General features: G+C 40.0%; 1 protein-coding gene across 11 annotated transcripts in view; it reads left to right on the top strand.

Annotated features, from left to right (window-relative positions):
- Positions 1-17429, top strand: part of NTRK3 (neurotrophic receptor tyrosine kinase 3) — a 589676-nt gene that overhangs the window by 516391 nt on the left and 55856 nt on the right. For all 11 annotated transcript variants that reach the window (XM_081964827.1, XM_081964824.1, XM_081964825.1 and 8 more), the window contains 2 exons: positions 4441-4571; positions 13151-13323. In XM_081964827.1, the coding sequence (XP_081820953.1) occupies positions 4441-4571; positions 13151-13323 (304 nt within the window). The remainder of the gene's footprint in view (positions 1-4440; positions 4572-13150; positions 13324-17429) is intronic.

Raw genomic sequence — 17429 nt, 5'->3', positions numbered from 1 at the left:
ACCACTGCGCACTGTGGCTCATGAAAAATGATCATAACTCACCTTCTCCTTTTTCTGCTGAAGTGTGCTCTATGCATAACCCTGATCCTCCCAAGCATCTGCAGATCTGAAGTGTTGCACAATCTTCCTGTGTACCTGTTTAAGTAATAGCTATCAAGGCATAGAGTGTTGCATAAATCTGTGGTCACCAACTGGTGGTCCATGGAGCACTGGTAGTCCGTGATAAAAATTTGGTGATCCGCAGAAAATTTATTTGCATTTTTTATAGTGCACTAAATCAGGGGTCCTTGGTGAGGTGCTTCAGATCTAATTTGAACTGAGCCAGCTGCTTTGCCAACTCTGGTGGCTGCTTAGCTCCAACAACTGCTTCCTGTTGGGGCCCTAAATAGCCTGGGCAGACAAGTGAGGAGTGGCTGGGAGGGGAGGGGCAAGTAGAGGCCAGCAAGGCGCCCCTGGACGTAAGTGACATCAAGTTGGCCACGCCCACCCAGTCATATGATCACCTAGCGACGGCTACCCAACCAGTCATTAGGCAGCTCATATTAGTGGTCCATGGGATTTAAAATTATGAATTTAGTGGTCTCTGAGGTCCAGAAGTTTGGGGACCCCTGGTATAAATAACATACAGCTGCTGATATTAATAAACACTTGATAGATTGATGGACACGTGAATAACATTATAACCTTGATGCACCGAGGACAGCCTACAGGACACTGTTCCCTGCAGGAACATTTTGAAGGAATTTAATGGGAGTGAGCACCTGGGGATAAACCAACCATTACCCATTCTCCTTTTTTGTCTTCCATGGATTCTTATTGGGAATCCAATAATCTATCTGATAAAGCGAACTGCGCTCTGTTACAGCTTTTGTTGTAGTAAATCAGTTAGTCATTAAACTTTGGCTAGTTATTGTTAAAAAAATAATAATCATTTTTAGCTTTCTCAAATGATGGGTTTGAATGAGCAACTTTTTTAAAAAAAACAATTCCTTTCCTGAACTTGCTTATAAAAATGTAAGATTGCTAGCCTCATCTTACAAGGCATATCACTTCCTTCCAGAGTGATTTTGACATGACAATCACCTAAACATCAAGGTATCAAAATAGAATTTTGTTTTGTGGGCAAAATTTCTTACACTTATTAATCTAGCAAGCTGTATATAATAAGGAGGCTATGCTATATCAAGGACTAAATCTTATTTAATTCAGTGCAGTTTACTTAAAGAGGACATGCATAGGACTGCAAGGTCGATCAGTTAAGACTATACATATTTAACCTGAAAGTGAGCTTTTCAAATGAAGTGTCATCTATTTAGTAAATGGGTATTTTATTATCTAGTGAGAGGGAAATGTGAGAAGTGATGTTAATTAGATTGACTGCAACAATTATTTGTATCAATGCTGAAAATGACTGAAATTTCAGGGGGAAAACCAGTGTATAATATGATATGCAATTCATACCTAAAAGCCTGTTGATAAGACTTCTTTATTGAGTCTTTTGTTATCCGCTGCCCCAAAAAATTTTTTTAACAAAAGAACTGAATCTAAAGTGATTCCCAAACCAATTTTAACTCTCTCAGTGTAAAATGGATGTTATTAACTTAATTTTGGGGAGGGGAGCACCTTAAATAAACACAGCTTATCAATACTAGGAGCCAAAGACCTGGTAGCAGAAGGAAACAACAACCAATGGCTTAATTGCCAGACAACAACACATCAATCACACACAACCAGGCACCATATAACATCATACATAGTAGCCCAACACATTCCAATAGAGAGAAATTAGTTTGTCTGTCTGTCTGTCTGTCTGTCTGTCTGCCTGTCCGTCCGTCCGTCCACCCAACCCAACCCAACCCAACCCAACCCAACCCATCCATCCATCCATCCATCCATCCATCCATCCATCCATCCATCTATCTATCTATCTATCTATCTATCTATCTATCTATCTATCTATCTACAGTATCTATTTTGTCAAAATGTACAAGATAACAGGTATAAGTATAAACATGGACATGAACAAAGGAAATTAGTAGGGCAGTAGGACAGGGATGGTAGCACGCTGGTGCACTTATGCACGCCCCCTTACGGACCTCTTAGGAATGGGGTGAGGTCCACGGTGAACAGTTTGAGATGGAAGCTGTGAGGGTTAGAGTATGTAACAATGGAGTCAGGTAGAGCATTCCAGGCATTGACCACTCTGTTGCTGAAGTCGCATTTTCTGGAATTGAGTTTGGAGTGGTTTACCTTGAGTTTGTATCTCTTGTTTGCTCATGTATTATTGCAATTGAAGCTGAAGTCATCTTTGACAGGTAGGACATTGTAGCATACAATTTGGTGTATTTAGTTCCAGGTTGTCCAAGCCCAAAATTTCGAGCCTTGTGGCGTAAGGGATTCTGCTGTGAGCAGAGGAGTGTAGTTCTCTTCTCGTGAAATACCTCTGGACTTGCCCAATTGCATTAATGTCCGATATGCAGTGTGTATTCCAGACAGAAGAGCTGTATTCGAGAATTGGTCTGGCAAAGGTTTTGTATGCCCTAATTTGCAGTACAATGTTATCAGAGAAGAAGCTTCACAAAGTTAGGTTAACAATTCTTAATGCCTTTTTGGCAATGCTGTTACAGTGAACTCTGGGGCTTAGATTGTTTGAGATGAGTACTCCTAAATCCTTGACTGAGTGAGGGTCTTCTACAAGGTTGTTTCCGCCCACCTTGTTCCCTGAGAATGAGCTCCAGCATGAGTCTGAAAGTTCAGAAGACTAAACCTCCGGTCCTGGTGACCAACCCAGATTGGATCTTGGAACATTCTCCTGGGACATGTATATTTGCCTTCGTTTGTTTAAAAAAACCCCACAACCCACTCTTACAAACTGCTTCCATTCCAGATATTTTCCCTTCGTTGCACTTTCATAACAGTCCATGGTGGTTATATGTCTCTTAGCCAGTAATGGGTATATTCCTGTTTGGAAATTATGTTCGGTAGATTTAGCTATTTTCTCATATCTGAATGGAAGTAGTTTGAAAATAGTTTTCCATTCTGACAACCTCATTTCCAAAACATTAATGCAAGAATAATTTAGATAAATATTATATATAAGCAAATTCATATTCTAGGTTTGTCCGAAGTATAATTGTCTGTTGCAAAACTAAATAAATGGGGGGAGAGGAGATAATTTTGGAAAGAGAACCATCAGTTAAATGGTAGAAAAAAACATGAGACAAGGCACTCATCCACCGTCTCCTTGAGCAAAAATGGAAAGAGAACCATTTAAATATGAGCCAGCAGTGTGCAGCAGCTGCCAAAAAAGCCAACACAGTTCTAGGCTGCATCAACAGAGGGATAGAATCAAGATCACGTGAAGTGTTAATACCACTTTACAAGGCCTTGGTAAGGCCACACTTGGAATCCTGCATTCAGTTCTGGTCGCCACGATGTAAAAAAGATGTGGAGACTCTAGAAAGAGTGCAGAGAAGAGCAACAAAGATGATTAGGGGACTGGAGGCAAAAACATACGAAGAACGGTTGCAGGAACTAGGTATGTCTAGCTTAAGAGAAAGAAGGACTAGGGGAGACATGATAGCAGTGTTCCAATATCTCAGGGGTTGCCACAAAGAAGAGGGAGTCAAGCTATTCTCCAAGGCAACTGAGGACAGAACAAGAAGCAATGGGTGGAAACTAATCAAGGAGAGAAGCAACTTAGAACTGAGGAGAAACTTCCTGACAGTTAGAACAATTAATCAGTGGAACAGCTTGCCTCCAGAAGTTGTGAATGCCCCAACACTGGAAGTCTTTAAGAAGATGTTGGATAGCCATTTGTCTGGAACAGTATAGGGTTTCCTGCCTAGGCAGGGGGTTGGACTAGAAGACCTCCAAGGTCCCTTCCAACTCTACTATTGTATTGTATTGTATTGTATTGTATTGTATTGTATTGTATTGTAAAAAGATACCTTGCAAAGCTTCTGAGGGCAGACAGCACTTCTTAACAAGGAGAAATGTTCTAAACTCCTGCTGCCTTCTCAAGGATGATGGGTTTTTGGCCCCAGAGTGGGATGGGAATGGAGATTTTGCAATATCCTTCCCCCAGGAGTGGGGGAGGGAATGGGGATTTTGCAGTATCCTTCTCCTGCCACACCCACCAAGCCACACCCACGGAATCAGTAGTAGAAAAAATGAATTTCACCACTGCCCCAAAGGTGCTTTTTCAAAAGGCAACTGGACCAAAGAAGCTTCTTGGATGAGAAGTGAAATCTCTTCAAGGAGAAACAAAGTCCAGTTGTCTTCTGGAAGAAGCACCTTTGGGCCAGGCTGAGAATCTCCATAAGCTTTTGCAAATTGGGAATCTGTTCTAGGGTGATTAAGAAGAACAAACTGTCAACTGTTATTTGCATTAACATAAATTCATCCTGTCCTCCTCTCCTGCTCTTTCTCCTTTTGCAGATGTCCAGCATATTAAGAGAAGAGACATCATCCTTAAAAGAGAACTGGGCGAAGGTGCTTTTGGGAAGGTCTTCCTGGCTGAGTGCTACAACCTCAGTCCCACCAAGGACAAGATGCTAGTAGCTGTGAAGGTAAACAACATGAGGGGAAACGTCTACACTTAGCTGCCAGATACAACATCTCACATGAAGTTCTTGCTGTGGTTGCCTTTGAAAGTATCCTAGCAGCATCAGTCACTGCAGAATGCTTACGTCTAGTTTTCTGACAAGGGTAGACCACTTGGTGGTGCTAGGTAGAGGAGCTCTATGTTTATTCCTAGCATTTTTCATTCAAGTTGATAAAAGGAATTTGCTTTTCAAAAACAAGAAGATTTCAGGGAAATAAATGGAATGTTGTGTCCTTCAACTGAGGAACCTGATGGGTATCTACCTGTGTCTTGTATTTCACTTTATAATTTTTTTCTCATTTGCTTGGTAGCCTGTTTTCCCCCAAAATAAGACCTCCCTGGATAACTTTTGAACGTCTGTGCTGAAATAAGCCCTCCCTGTATTGCAATACAGCAGCATCCATGAGGTGTCTACAATCACTGCCTCTTGCACCTCAAAAATAATAAGATCTTCTGCTTGAGCAGGGGGTTGGACTAGAAGACCTTCAAGTTTCCTTCCAGCTCTATTCTGATTGATTGATGCTAAGCTTTTTTTTAAAAAAATAGCAAATGGTTTTAATCTAGCTCTAGAAGTAGAAAATATATCTATTTGTCTGGATGGGGTGAAAATAAAGTATATTGGCAAAATAATAGAGTTCTGTTGCTCTGAGGGCTTCATGTTAACATCAGGAAGATAGTAGAGAGCTAAAAATAATCAGGATCCTAGGATGAAGACAGATGTTTTTTCGGTGTGTACAGCATACAGTCATCTATCTAAATATTTTTGGTCAGCTTCTTCCCTGATAGAAAAAAATAAAATGAAATGAAATTATGTGATGCCTTGAAGAGATGGTGGTAAAATGTAAGATATGAAATGTGTTCTTTTTTAAAAAAAAACATATTTTCTATTTTGGAAGAAAAAAAAAACCAACTTTTAAGAGCAGTTTCATAGCACGGCATGATAAATTTTGAGATACTTAGATGTAACTGGACTTTCTTTTGGATTCCTCCACAATGGATCAAGATTTTTAAGAGCCAACAAACAAATTGACTGAATTGGAAAAGTCCTCCACCTAAGTTTTAAAACATTTTGTAAAGTTCCTTCCAAACTGTATTTCTATAGCAAATATAGAGTAAAGTAAATGTAGAGGGTATTTTTTAAATGAAGGAAAGAGGCAATTTCTTAATTGGTCATTGTAATGAAATCATGATAGCAAACATTACTGTTATTATTACTACTTTAGTTCTTGATTTACTTCTTCATATTTTCAGCCCAAAACGAATCCCTGTGTCAGATTATATTATAACAAATATGCAACTGAACCTCTTTTAAAGCAATGGAAACATCTTTCAATGGCGTTAAAAGAGATAGTGAAACCAACAATAACTAAGGTCCTGAAGAATATGATCTTAAATGCTTAAAATGCTTATAGACCCAACAGAACAAAAACATCAAAACGATTGCAATCTAGATACTAACATGATATACTGTGTGTAAAGTGGATGATCCACATTTTAGCTCAACTCAGCAATAAAGCACTCAGAGAAAATGCTCAGACTTGCGTTATAATCAGTGCCCTTGAACACTTTTTACAAAAGAAATATGCTTTTATAGATTTCCAAAAGCCAGGAGTAGCAGAAAACACAATGAGCTTTCTTGAGCCAGGATTTGTATTGTGAACAGAAGGCCTAGGGGGTGACATGATAGCAGTCTTCCAGTGCTTGAAAGACTGTCACAGAGAAGCGGGGGTCAACCTCTTCTCCAAAACAACTGAGGGTAGGACCGGAAGCAATGGATGGAAGATCATTAAAGAGAGACTGAACTTGAAAATATTTCCTGACAGTGAGAACAATTAATCAGTAGAACAACTTACCTCTGAAAGTTGTGTGTGCTTCATCACTGGAGGTTTTCAAGAATAGAATAGAATAGAATAGAATAGAATAGAATAGAATAGAATAGAATAGAATAGAATAGAATATTTATTGGCCAAGTGTGATTGGACACACAAGGAATTTGTCTTTGGTGCATATGCTTTCAGTGTACATAAGGAGAATAAAATACATTCATCAAGAATCATAAGATGCAACACTTAGTGATAGTCAAGGTTACTAATAAGCTATCAAATCATACTAGTAAACAAATAAACAATATAAATTGACAGACACAAGCAACATGGTTATAGTCATAAGTGGGAAGAGATAGATACAAGAAGGAAGATAATAATAGTAATACAGTCTTAGTAAATTATTTGACAGTGTTGTGGGAATTAGTTGTTTAGGAGAGTGACCGAATTCAGGAAAAAACTGTCCTTGTGTCTAGTTGTTCTGGTGTGCAATGCTATAGTAGCGTTTTGAGGGCAGAAGTTGAAACAATTTATGTCCAGGATGTGAAGGGTCTATATATATTTTCAAAGCCTTCTTTTTGACTCGTGTAGTATACAGATCCTAAATGGAAGGCAGGTTGGTAGCAATTGTTTTTTCTGCAGTTCTAATTATCCGTTGACGTCTGTGTCTGTATTGTTGGGTTGCAGAACCAAACCAGACAGTTATGGAGGTGCAGATGACAGACTCAATAATTCCTCTGTAGAACTGCGTCAGCAGCTCCTTGGGCAGTTTGAGCTTTCTGAGTGTTTTTTAAGGATGTTTTTGATGTTAGGTGACCATTTTAAGTCTTGAGATATCATAGAACCTAGGAACTTGAAGGTCTCTACTGTTGATACTGTACAGCTATTTGGGCAGGAGACAATCCCAAAGCAACCATTTATTGGAAAGCCAAATCCTGAGATTTGTCCCCACAAAATGCATTTTCTGTATACTCTCTACAGCGGCAATTGCTATTAGCAGTGTTCCAATATCGATGAGGCTGCCACAAAGAAGAGAGGGTCAACCTATTCTCCCAAGCACTAGAAGGCAGAATAAGAAGCAATTTATGGAATCTAAACAAGGAAAGAATCAACCTAGAACTGAGGAGAAATTTCCTAACAGTTAGGACAATTAATCAGTGAAATGACTTACCTCGAGAAGTTGTGGGTTCTCTATCATTGGAGGTGTTTTAGAAGAGATTGGACAACTGTTTTGTCTGAAATGGTGTAGGGTTTCGTGCCTGAGAAGGATGTTGGACTAAAAGATCTCCAAGGTTCTTTTCAGCTCTGTTATTCTGTTATTACTGAGCAAATTGACATCAAGCCGTGATCTTACACATTGATATTAATCAGTGATCTTCAGTCCATTGACCAGATGGTCAATGGGGGACTCAGAGTAGAATATAGAGTAACAGAACTTGAAGGGACCTTGGAGGTCTTATAGTCCAACCCACTGCTTAGGCAGGAAACCCTACACCACTTCAGACAAATGGTTATCCAACATCTTCTTTAAAATGTCCAGTGTTGGAGCAGCCACAATTTCTGGAGGCAAGCTGTTCCACTGCTTAATTGTTCTAACTGTCAGGAAATTTCTCCTTAATTCTAATTTGCTTCTCACCTTGATTTGTTTCCACCCATTGCTTCTTGTCCTGCCCTCAGGTGCATTGGAGAATAGCTTGGCTGCCTCTTCTTTGTAGCAACCCCTGAGATGTTGGAACACTGCTATCATGTCTCCCCTAGTCCTTCTTTCTCTTAAGCTAGACATGCCCAGTTCCTGCAACCATTCTTCATATGTTTTAGCCTCCAGTCCCCTAATCCTCTTTGTTGCTCTTCTCTGCACTCTTTCTAGAGTCTCTACATCTTTTTTACATTGTGGGAACCAAAACTGAATGCAGTATTCTAGGTGTGGTCTTACTAATTTATTCCAGGGCTACCGGAATTCTTGCAATCTTTTTTTTTAAGATTTATTGGTTTTTTAAAACATTTATGGGGAAAGGGTACAAAGGTGCATAAAAAATTTGCAAGGAATTCTTGCAATCTTGCATATCTCTAACATTCTTCTTGTTGATACTCTTCCCCATTTTGTTTTTTTTTAAAGTGTGGCCTTACCAAGGCATTATAAAGTGGTATTAACACATCATGTGATCTTGATTCTATCCCTCTGTTTATGCAGCCTAGAACTGTGTTGGCTTTTTTTTTTTTGGCAACTGCTGCACACTACTAGCTCCTATTTAAATGGTTGTCCACTAGGACTCCAAGATCACAGTTACTACTATTGAGCAAGGTACCACACATACTGTGCATTTTGTTTTTCTTGCCTAAATGTAGAACCTTACTTTTTTCACCACTGAATTTCATTTTGTTAGATAGCGTCCAATGTTCAGGTCTGTCAACATCCTTCTGTATCTTACAAGACTTTTCAAGTAAGTCCTGCCAATCACAAGATGTGTACCTGGTGCTTTTGTTTGCTGCATTCAAATTGTCTTTTTGAAAAAAAATAAAATAAAATAAAAAATGAAGGGGATATGGAAACCTAGCAGGCGGCTTTTGTGGCGCTCATAGATTCATTGGTATAAACATGTCTCTCATTGCCTACCTGTGAGCCAAGCCACGGGAATCTGAAGGTATCCAATTTGTGTTGAGCTCTGTTGGATTCCTTTAGTTTATCAGAAGAGTTGTGAGGGAACAGGTATTCTTTTAAGCTCCCTGGATCTGTGACATTGATGATTTAAAAGGTTCGAATCAGTTGGAGACATCCCATTTGAAATTTCAGATGAAAACTCATGCGAGTGAATTTTTCCATATTTAAATAAGAGCATGCCAGACATAGAAACACAGGAAATCAAGGACAATTTTTCTTGCCCCTCATCCTCCCTTAAACTGTACAGATGATATTTGCTATAAAACAACAACATCAACATGCCTTTGATTTAATATTCAATAGGTCTGACTCTGGTTCAATGACTGACATCTGTTATGCATATTCTATGGGGAATAAAAATGCTAAATAAATATAATTATGTACTCCCAGTTTATTGGATAGGGGTGATAAAATCTGAAAAGCCTTGCCTATGGATAACGAAATAGGTCTGGAGTCTCAATTTTGACTTTAGCATTCATAACTAATTCCGAGAACAAATTGTTTCATCTTTAGTTCAAAACTCCCAGGAGGAAATATACAGAATTCAGGCACACCGGCCCCAGAAACAATTCTATACATGCACTAGACAAAATTACCTAATCATAGCAAACCAGAATTTGGTTGAGAAGCCACTTTCAATACAAATGGGAGATTGATTCTCCCAGGAAATTATTATGAAGCACAAAGAATGGAAACAAGGCTTTGGAAATTATGAAGAGTGAATGCCTTGCTTTTATGACTGCAGTTTTTTTTTCAAGTATCCATAATTCCCATCCAGCCATATGAAAAAAAAGAAACCTCTTTACCTTGAGCACATCCATCTTCAGAATAAATGCAGCAAAATCAGTTTCTTCAAAATAAAAGGTTGCATTGGTTCGGAAGAGCCATAATAATGAGATATGGAGTCTTTGCCTTTAAGGTCGTAAGATTTGGATTCTTACTGGGCTAGAAATAAGTGGAAGCTATTACCTTTGAGGTTATTTAGTTCGTTCGTTCGTTCGTTCATTCTTTCTCTCTCTCTCTCTCTCTCTCTCTCTCTCTCTCTCTCTCTCTCTCTCTCTCTCTCACACACACACACACACACACACACACACACACTTGAAAAACAGACAAAGAAACAAAAAGTTGAGAGAAATCTCAAGTGTGATGAGTTGAGCGCCGGTATCCAGATAAATTCATTCATAATTGCTGGCATTGTTCATGTTTCTGTAATGCATTAACTCCAGAATTCCCCATTTTTTCCTCAACCTTTCATTGAGGCCCTAGTTTCATTAGATGTATCATCTAATAGATGTCGTTAGCAATCTGATTCTACTCTAGGTATGAAGAATAGAAGAGAATATGTGTAGCTCAGGGTGGAATTGTGGGGATGGTTGGTGCTCTCTCAGCTTGGTGGTTTTCTTGCAGGTATTTCATCAGTTGCACTGATGATGTTACCTAGTTGGGCAATAAAGCATCCGCAAGAAAGCAACCAAGCTCATAAGTCACCAACAATCCCATAAATGTGAAAAAGCTAACCAAAGAAATCCCACTGATTTTCCCTAGTAGATTTCCTAGTAGATATCATAAAGGACGACTGAAAGATGGATCTTAGAGACTTCCTCCTTAACACTTGCTCCAAGTTACTGGGTTTTTTTTAAAAAAAAAGGGGGGGGGAAACTGATCCCAATCTTGAGACATACAAGAATCAATCCAATTGAAAAGCATCATTCTCTTATAGTCTGTAGATAGAGATTCTCAGTCATCCAGGTCGTGGTTGTCTCAAACATTGCAGACTATGGGGACTAGGAGCACTTCTTCGGTGACCTTGAGGATTCAGATAAAACTTCCAAGTGCTTCAACGACCTGCTAAAAGGATGCAGATGACGAGGTGTCTGCAAGGAATATAAATCCTTCCATTCCCCACCATCCAGTCAGAGCTAAAGAAGCGTCTTGGATGAGAAGTGAAATGCCTTCAAAAGAAAAAAAATGACAACAAGAAAGTCCAGTCGCCTCCTGAAAAAGCACCTCTGGGTCATTCTCTGATCACGTTATCTTTGTGTTCCTTCACAATGTCTTGAGTCCATTGCCTGAGAATACATGCGTCCTGGATGTCATGGGAACTGTGTGTCCCCTGTGCAAAGAAACCATGCACCCTGTTAAAAAGGCAAGGCAACATTCCCTTGCTTAAGGCAGGGATGGAGAAACTGCATCTTTCTTAATGCAGGTTGCGCGCGACGCTTCATCTCATTTCTGGTCTCTCCCTTGCTGCTCAGCTTAAGCAGCAAAATGAGGCAATTTTGGCAGCCCGATTGCAAACTCTTTGGGGGGAAAGGATTAAGGTTGGGGACGGAAGTGACTTGCCTCCTAGAGGCTGTATATTCCAGAATGACTCTTAATGCAAGATGGATTCATGTTACATTATTTCTCAAAGACAAAAGCTCACAACAACTTAAAGACTACGGAAATCCGTGGGCTCATTCGATTCTCATTTTCCTAAGCAAGTTTTCCTCATTGATTTGATCTCTTATCTGGACTGGCAGAGGAGAAACTTGATTTTATATCCCAATATCATCTTGGGATCAGGATCTCTGGGAAATGTAATTTCCTAGGACTCCTTAATCGAACTCCTCAAAGGTATTCTGTCATTGGTCCCTCTGCTGAGCCAATAGCTGTCTATTTTAATTCATCCCAACATGCTTCTAAGTAATAAAGAACTTGGGATGTGAAAACATTGTCCTTGACACTTAGCAAAGCAAAACAGAAGAACAACTTGTCTAAAGCAAAGCAGTGAAGGCTCTGGTGACCCATTAAAGTCACATGCATTCTTTATCCAATGAGCTTTTATCATGTATAATTCACTACATTAGGTTGCTTGGTTTATAATGTCAAGGTATTTTGTTGCTTTTGCCTTAGCTAACTAATCTAGAACATAGCCAAGGAATCACCTGTGACAGCCAGAATCACATTGTGGTCGGGCACAAGGTTTCCATGCAAATGTGCCCAGCTTATTTCTTTTTAAGTTATGAGAGGAAGCATAGCGCAGTGACATAACCCATCCCTTGAATGGAATGGAAAAGACATCACGTTCAATCTTAGACATTTCCACACAGCATTGAATATCTCTTGGAAGCATCTGCCAGTTGATCTCAGCTTCCCATATCCCAAAGGGTTCATCTGTTTTTGCTCCATGTACAACCGTTAGCTTCATATCACCCAAGTTATGGTTAGCAAAATAGAATAGGAAGGAACATTCTTGTGTTTACATAACTTTTTATCTCCAAGCAAATGAAATGTACACAATGATTTGTTTCATATAGCATACTAAAACGTTGGCTGGGTTCTGATAATATACTGGTGCATTGGACAGAATCTTTTTTCCAAATTCACCAACTTGCAACTTCGTGAACACATCCATGCAGATTTCTTGGCAACAATGTCAAAGTAGTTTGCCATTATTTGGAGGGGTGGAGGTGTTAGAAAAACCTTTATCTTATATCCTTAGCATTTCCTGATGGTTTAGATTGGACAAGAAGCAATGGATGGAAACTAACCAAGGAGAGAAGCAACTTAGAACTACAGAGAAATTTCCTGACAGTGAGAACAATTAATCAGTGGAACAACTTGCCTCCAGAAGTTGTGAATGCCCCAACACTGGACGTTTTTATGATGATGTTGGATCACCATTTGTCTGAAGTGGTGTAGGGTTTCCTGCCTGAGCAGGGGGTTGGACTAGAAGACTTCCAAGGTCCCTTCCAACTCCTTTTCTCTTCTCTTCTCCTCTATTCTATTCTATTCTATTCTATTCTATTCTATTCTATTCTTATTCCCTCAAAGGACTAAATAGAGCTGGCCCTGCTTAGCTTTCACTCTAAACAATATTCAGAACTCACATTTTAATCTAATGTGGCACACGGTATAAACCAATTCTAATTCTTTTTAAAATCTGTCTAGAATGATATGGGGAGAGTTATAGACAATAAGTTGAGAAGAAGTTGTAAGCAAGTTATTTTTCATGACTTTCACCATCTTGCCAGTCCATCCATCCATCCAACCTCCTGGTTTCCTTCTTTTTTTTTTTAGGCTCTCAAGGACCCAACTTTGGCTGCTCGGAAGGACTTCCAGAGGGAGGCCGAGCTGCTCACCAACCTGCAGCATGACCACATTGTGAAATTCTATGGTGTCTGTGGTGACGGAGACCCACTCATCATGGTCTTTGAATATATGAAGCACGGAGACTTGAATAAGTTTCTGAGGTAAAGGTTAAATATACTATGAGTTGTAAAAAGAGGAGAATGGAAACGGATATGAGGGATGGGGCATGGCTGCAAATATCTTGACTTCCTCAAACTGCAGGTGACTAGTCTAGAGAAAAGAAGGACTAGGGGTGACATGATAGCAGCATTCCAGTATTTGAGGGACTGCCACAAAAATGAGGGGGTCAAATTATTTTTCAAATCACCAGGAGGCAAGACAAGAAGCAATGGATGGAAACTAATCAAGGAGAGAAGCAACCTGGAATTAAGGAGAAACTTCCTAACAGTGAGGACAATTAACCAGTGGAACAGTTTATGTCCAGACGTTGTGGTTCCTCCATCACTGGAGGATTTTAAGAGAAGATTGAACAGCCACGTGCCTCAAATATTATAGGGTCTCCTGCTTGAGATTGGATTAGAAGACATCCAAGGTCCCTTCAAGCTCTATTTTGATTGATTGATTCCTTCTATCCAACCAAGGTTCAGACACAGTGAAACTGCTTTTCTTCTCCTTCCACCCTCCATGGAACTGTGTGTTCTGACCGAGGCTTTCCAAGAGCATGAAGCAAACTCCTGGTCCCGTCAAAAAACCCTTTTAATAATTGACTGTGAATTCTGCTCATTCACATCCAGCAAAAACTTGGCAAGGAGTCTTCAAGAGTCATGGACCAATTAAGCGAACTAATTGTCTCCATTCACCTTTCGCTCCTCTTTCATTTTCTCTGGGAAGGGCCATTTACCGTCCTCCTCTGGCCTTACTCCTAAGTCGACCCCCGTTCTTTAGCTGTTCCCTTCGTCTGGCAACTCTGCGCATGGGCACACTGGGAACAGGCTCCAGCTGTTCTTCTGCCTCACTGATGTCTGACTCTGAAGGCAGCTGATAACTGGCATATGGCTCTGGCCCCCTCTCTGCCTCCGACACAGAGCCCTCATCATCACCTTCGCCAGACTCCAGGACTGGCCCATCTTCCTCCCCAACCTCCTCACTGTCCGAATCTGCTGCCAGCTCCTCTGGCCGCTGGTGGGCCACAAGACTGTGGCTACTAGGCAAATATGGGACTAACAACACAAATAGTGGTATCCTTCATCTTTACAGACATGAGAAGAAAGTCTGTGGCACTGTCACATTAAGCCATGGGCATCTTTATGTGACTGGTTAGAAATTAGGACTTAAACCAGGGAAATGGACTAGAAGGTTCGCACTAGGGACCAAAACCACGGAGAGCTCAACTGTCATTCAGGGAACATTTCAGACAAAGAAACTCATAAAGCTTTCACTGCCAAGAAATCTTATGACAAACTGGATAGGTGGGGCTACTTCACTGAAAATAATTCACTATCAAGACTTTTCTCCTAGCTGTATTTTTGGCAGCATCAATTTATGGCAGCTCTTCAATAAATCTGAGATTCTCAGTCCTTTCCTTCTGGGTTTTGTCCTCTTGCTTCCTCGAGATGTATGGATCTGCAGAAGGATTTTAGCATGCACTGGCTTGATACTTTCTTATACTCTGGCCTTACTTGATCATTAAGTTGCCAAGAAGGTCCAGCTGCTCCCGGACTTGATGATTTTCCTTTTCCAAGAAAGAAAGAAAGAAAGAAAGAAAGAAAGAAAGAAAGAGAGAGAGAGAGAGAGAGAGAGAAAGAAAGAAAGAAAGAAAGAAAGAAAGAAAGAAAGAAAGAAAGAGAAAGAAAGAAAGAAAGAAAGAAAGAAAGAAAGAAAGAAAGAAAGAAAGAAAGAAAGAAAAAATCCTAGCCACTCTATCTTACCAGCATTTTGTTCCTTCTCAAATTTTTCATCATCATGGAACAGCCAAGAGCCGAACACACACACACACATACAAATGGATGGAGAGGCAGTTCTTCCATAATGTTGAAATCAAGGGCTAATGTTCCAGAATTCATGCAACGGTGCTCCCATTTTTTCCCCAGTAATGATTATTTGTTATTTCCTAGTATTTATGTAATTGGACTTTTGCGTCTGTTTCCTCTCCTGCTACGTTGGTTAAGCAGGATTGTAAAGTAATTGTGTCAATAATTTAGATAGCAGCTCCACTTCTAGGTCTGTGGTTTTGCCAAGGCAATTATTCTGTTGTCAAAGCTGACACATGACTGGGGGGGGGGGGAAGCAAACGTCTTTCCTCTAGATTTCATTTATTTCAGCTGGCATCCAAAGGACAAGAAATATAGGGATGCTTCCGAAACAAGCCTTGCCCTCTTCAAAGGAATAGAGGAATACTTTGCAAGATCTGAAAACTGCAGGCTCCAGTTGCAGGATGACTGGAAGAGAGCTGTCATTCTTGATGTATCTTTCCTGTTTCCATTTCCCCTATAGTCCTGTTGTCTAAATGTGGGCAACTCGGAGAGATTAAATGCATTTTCCAAGTCAATCTGACAAGCTAGCAAAAAGCCAACAGCTTTGTTCCAGTAGATTTAACAAAGGAATATTGACATATTCCCCCATGCAAGCAAGGTCAGCCAGACCATTTGTTCCAGGAGCAGGATTTCTTCCCCACTTCATGGGAGAATTGAAAAAGACACTGAGTGAGATCACAATGGGGGCAAACGTTTAAAGCCCCTCCAATCCCTGCCACCATTATATACAAAAATCCCAGCTTGGGACATCAATATTTGCTAGTTGTCTGAAGGAGAGGCTAACTGGGTTTTCTTTCCCGGCGAAAATGCTGATGACTCTTTAGTGCATTTATAGCACAATGCCGGGTGGATTATCCACTTGATAAGGTAGTTATATCTTAAAAGGGCCAAAGTAGCATCATCTATCTAGACTAAGCACTGTCATAAAAAAACTCGTTCAAATAAAATGGCTTTTCAGTGTTCCCATAAGATTCTGGGTACATGGCTAGTTTGTAGGAAATAGGAAGGATAGTGCTTTCTCCTTGCTGTTCTGTAAACATTCAGGCACAGGTAAGGATTGATCATTCCCTCTAGTCTATTTTTGTTTCTTTCAATGAATCAAAGGAATGATTCATTGAAGGAAATGGGTATAGACTAGACTGACCACTTAACATACCAACTCCCTTTTTATGACCCTGTAATCCCTTAATTTGTGGTAGAGTTGGGGCAAATGGATGGAGCTGAGCATTTAATGGCCAGATGCCCTTCCTGATGCCTACATGGAGTTCACAGCAGATATTTTTTTCTTTGCATCCTAGGAGAGAAACATCTTCCATTGCCTAAGATTGAATTCTCAACCTTCCAAGTGGGAGGCAAGCATCTTTACCATTAAGCCACCATGCAGCTCTATCACTTAACATACTCACATATGTTCATTTCATATTAAATGAGAAGTTGTGTAACCATGGTTTGCTGAATAATTTTGTTGTGTACATGGTGCAATGACAATAAAGGCTATGCTATGCTATGCTATGCTATGCTATGCTATGCTATGCTATGCTATGCTATGCTATACTATACTATACTATACTATACTATACTATACTACACTACACTACACTACACTACACTACACTACACTACACAACCCTACCTTACCCTACCCTACCCTATGCTATGCTACACTACACTACACTAATAAGCCTCAGTGCCCAAGTTAAGCCATAAATATTGGTTTACAACTGGTATACAAACCAAATGAGCATGATGCTAAATGTGACTCCTGCCACTGTCTTGTTTAGCAAGCAAGCCTCCATAGCTGCCATTCTGAGAAGGCCATCTACATTCTTTAGCCATAGAGATGTTTATGGAGGTTATCAATCATCCAGGACATGGTTGTCCCAAAGGTGCTTTTTTCAAAAGACAACTGGATTTTCTTGGCTTATTTCCCCTTTGAAAACACTTCACTTCTCATCCAAGAAGCTTCTTCCATTCTAACTGACTGTTGGAGAATGATTGGTGAGAATGGATTCCCCAGCAGTCAATTAGAACTGAAGAAGCTGCTTGGACAAAGTTTTTTTTTAAAAAAACCAAGAAAGTCCAGTTGCCCTTTGGAAAAAGTACCTTTGGGACAAATGAGAGCATCTGAGTCCTGGCTGGGAAAAGACGGAAGTTTAAAAATCCCTTTCAAATAAAACTGAAAACCCAATAAGAAAAGGAAATGTTGAGTTTTCCAACAGAAAAGCTTTCACTGC

Source organism: Natrix helvetica, assembly GCF_964273705.1.
Source record: "Natrix helvetica genome assembly, chromosome: 12".
Taxonomy (NCBI): domain Eukaryota; kingdom Metazoa; phylum Chordata; class Lepidosauria; order Squamata; family Natricidae; genus Natrix; species Natrix helvetica.
Note: the sequence above shows the minus strand (reverse complement) of the source record. Positions and strands in the feature narration are given on the sequence as shown.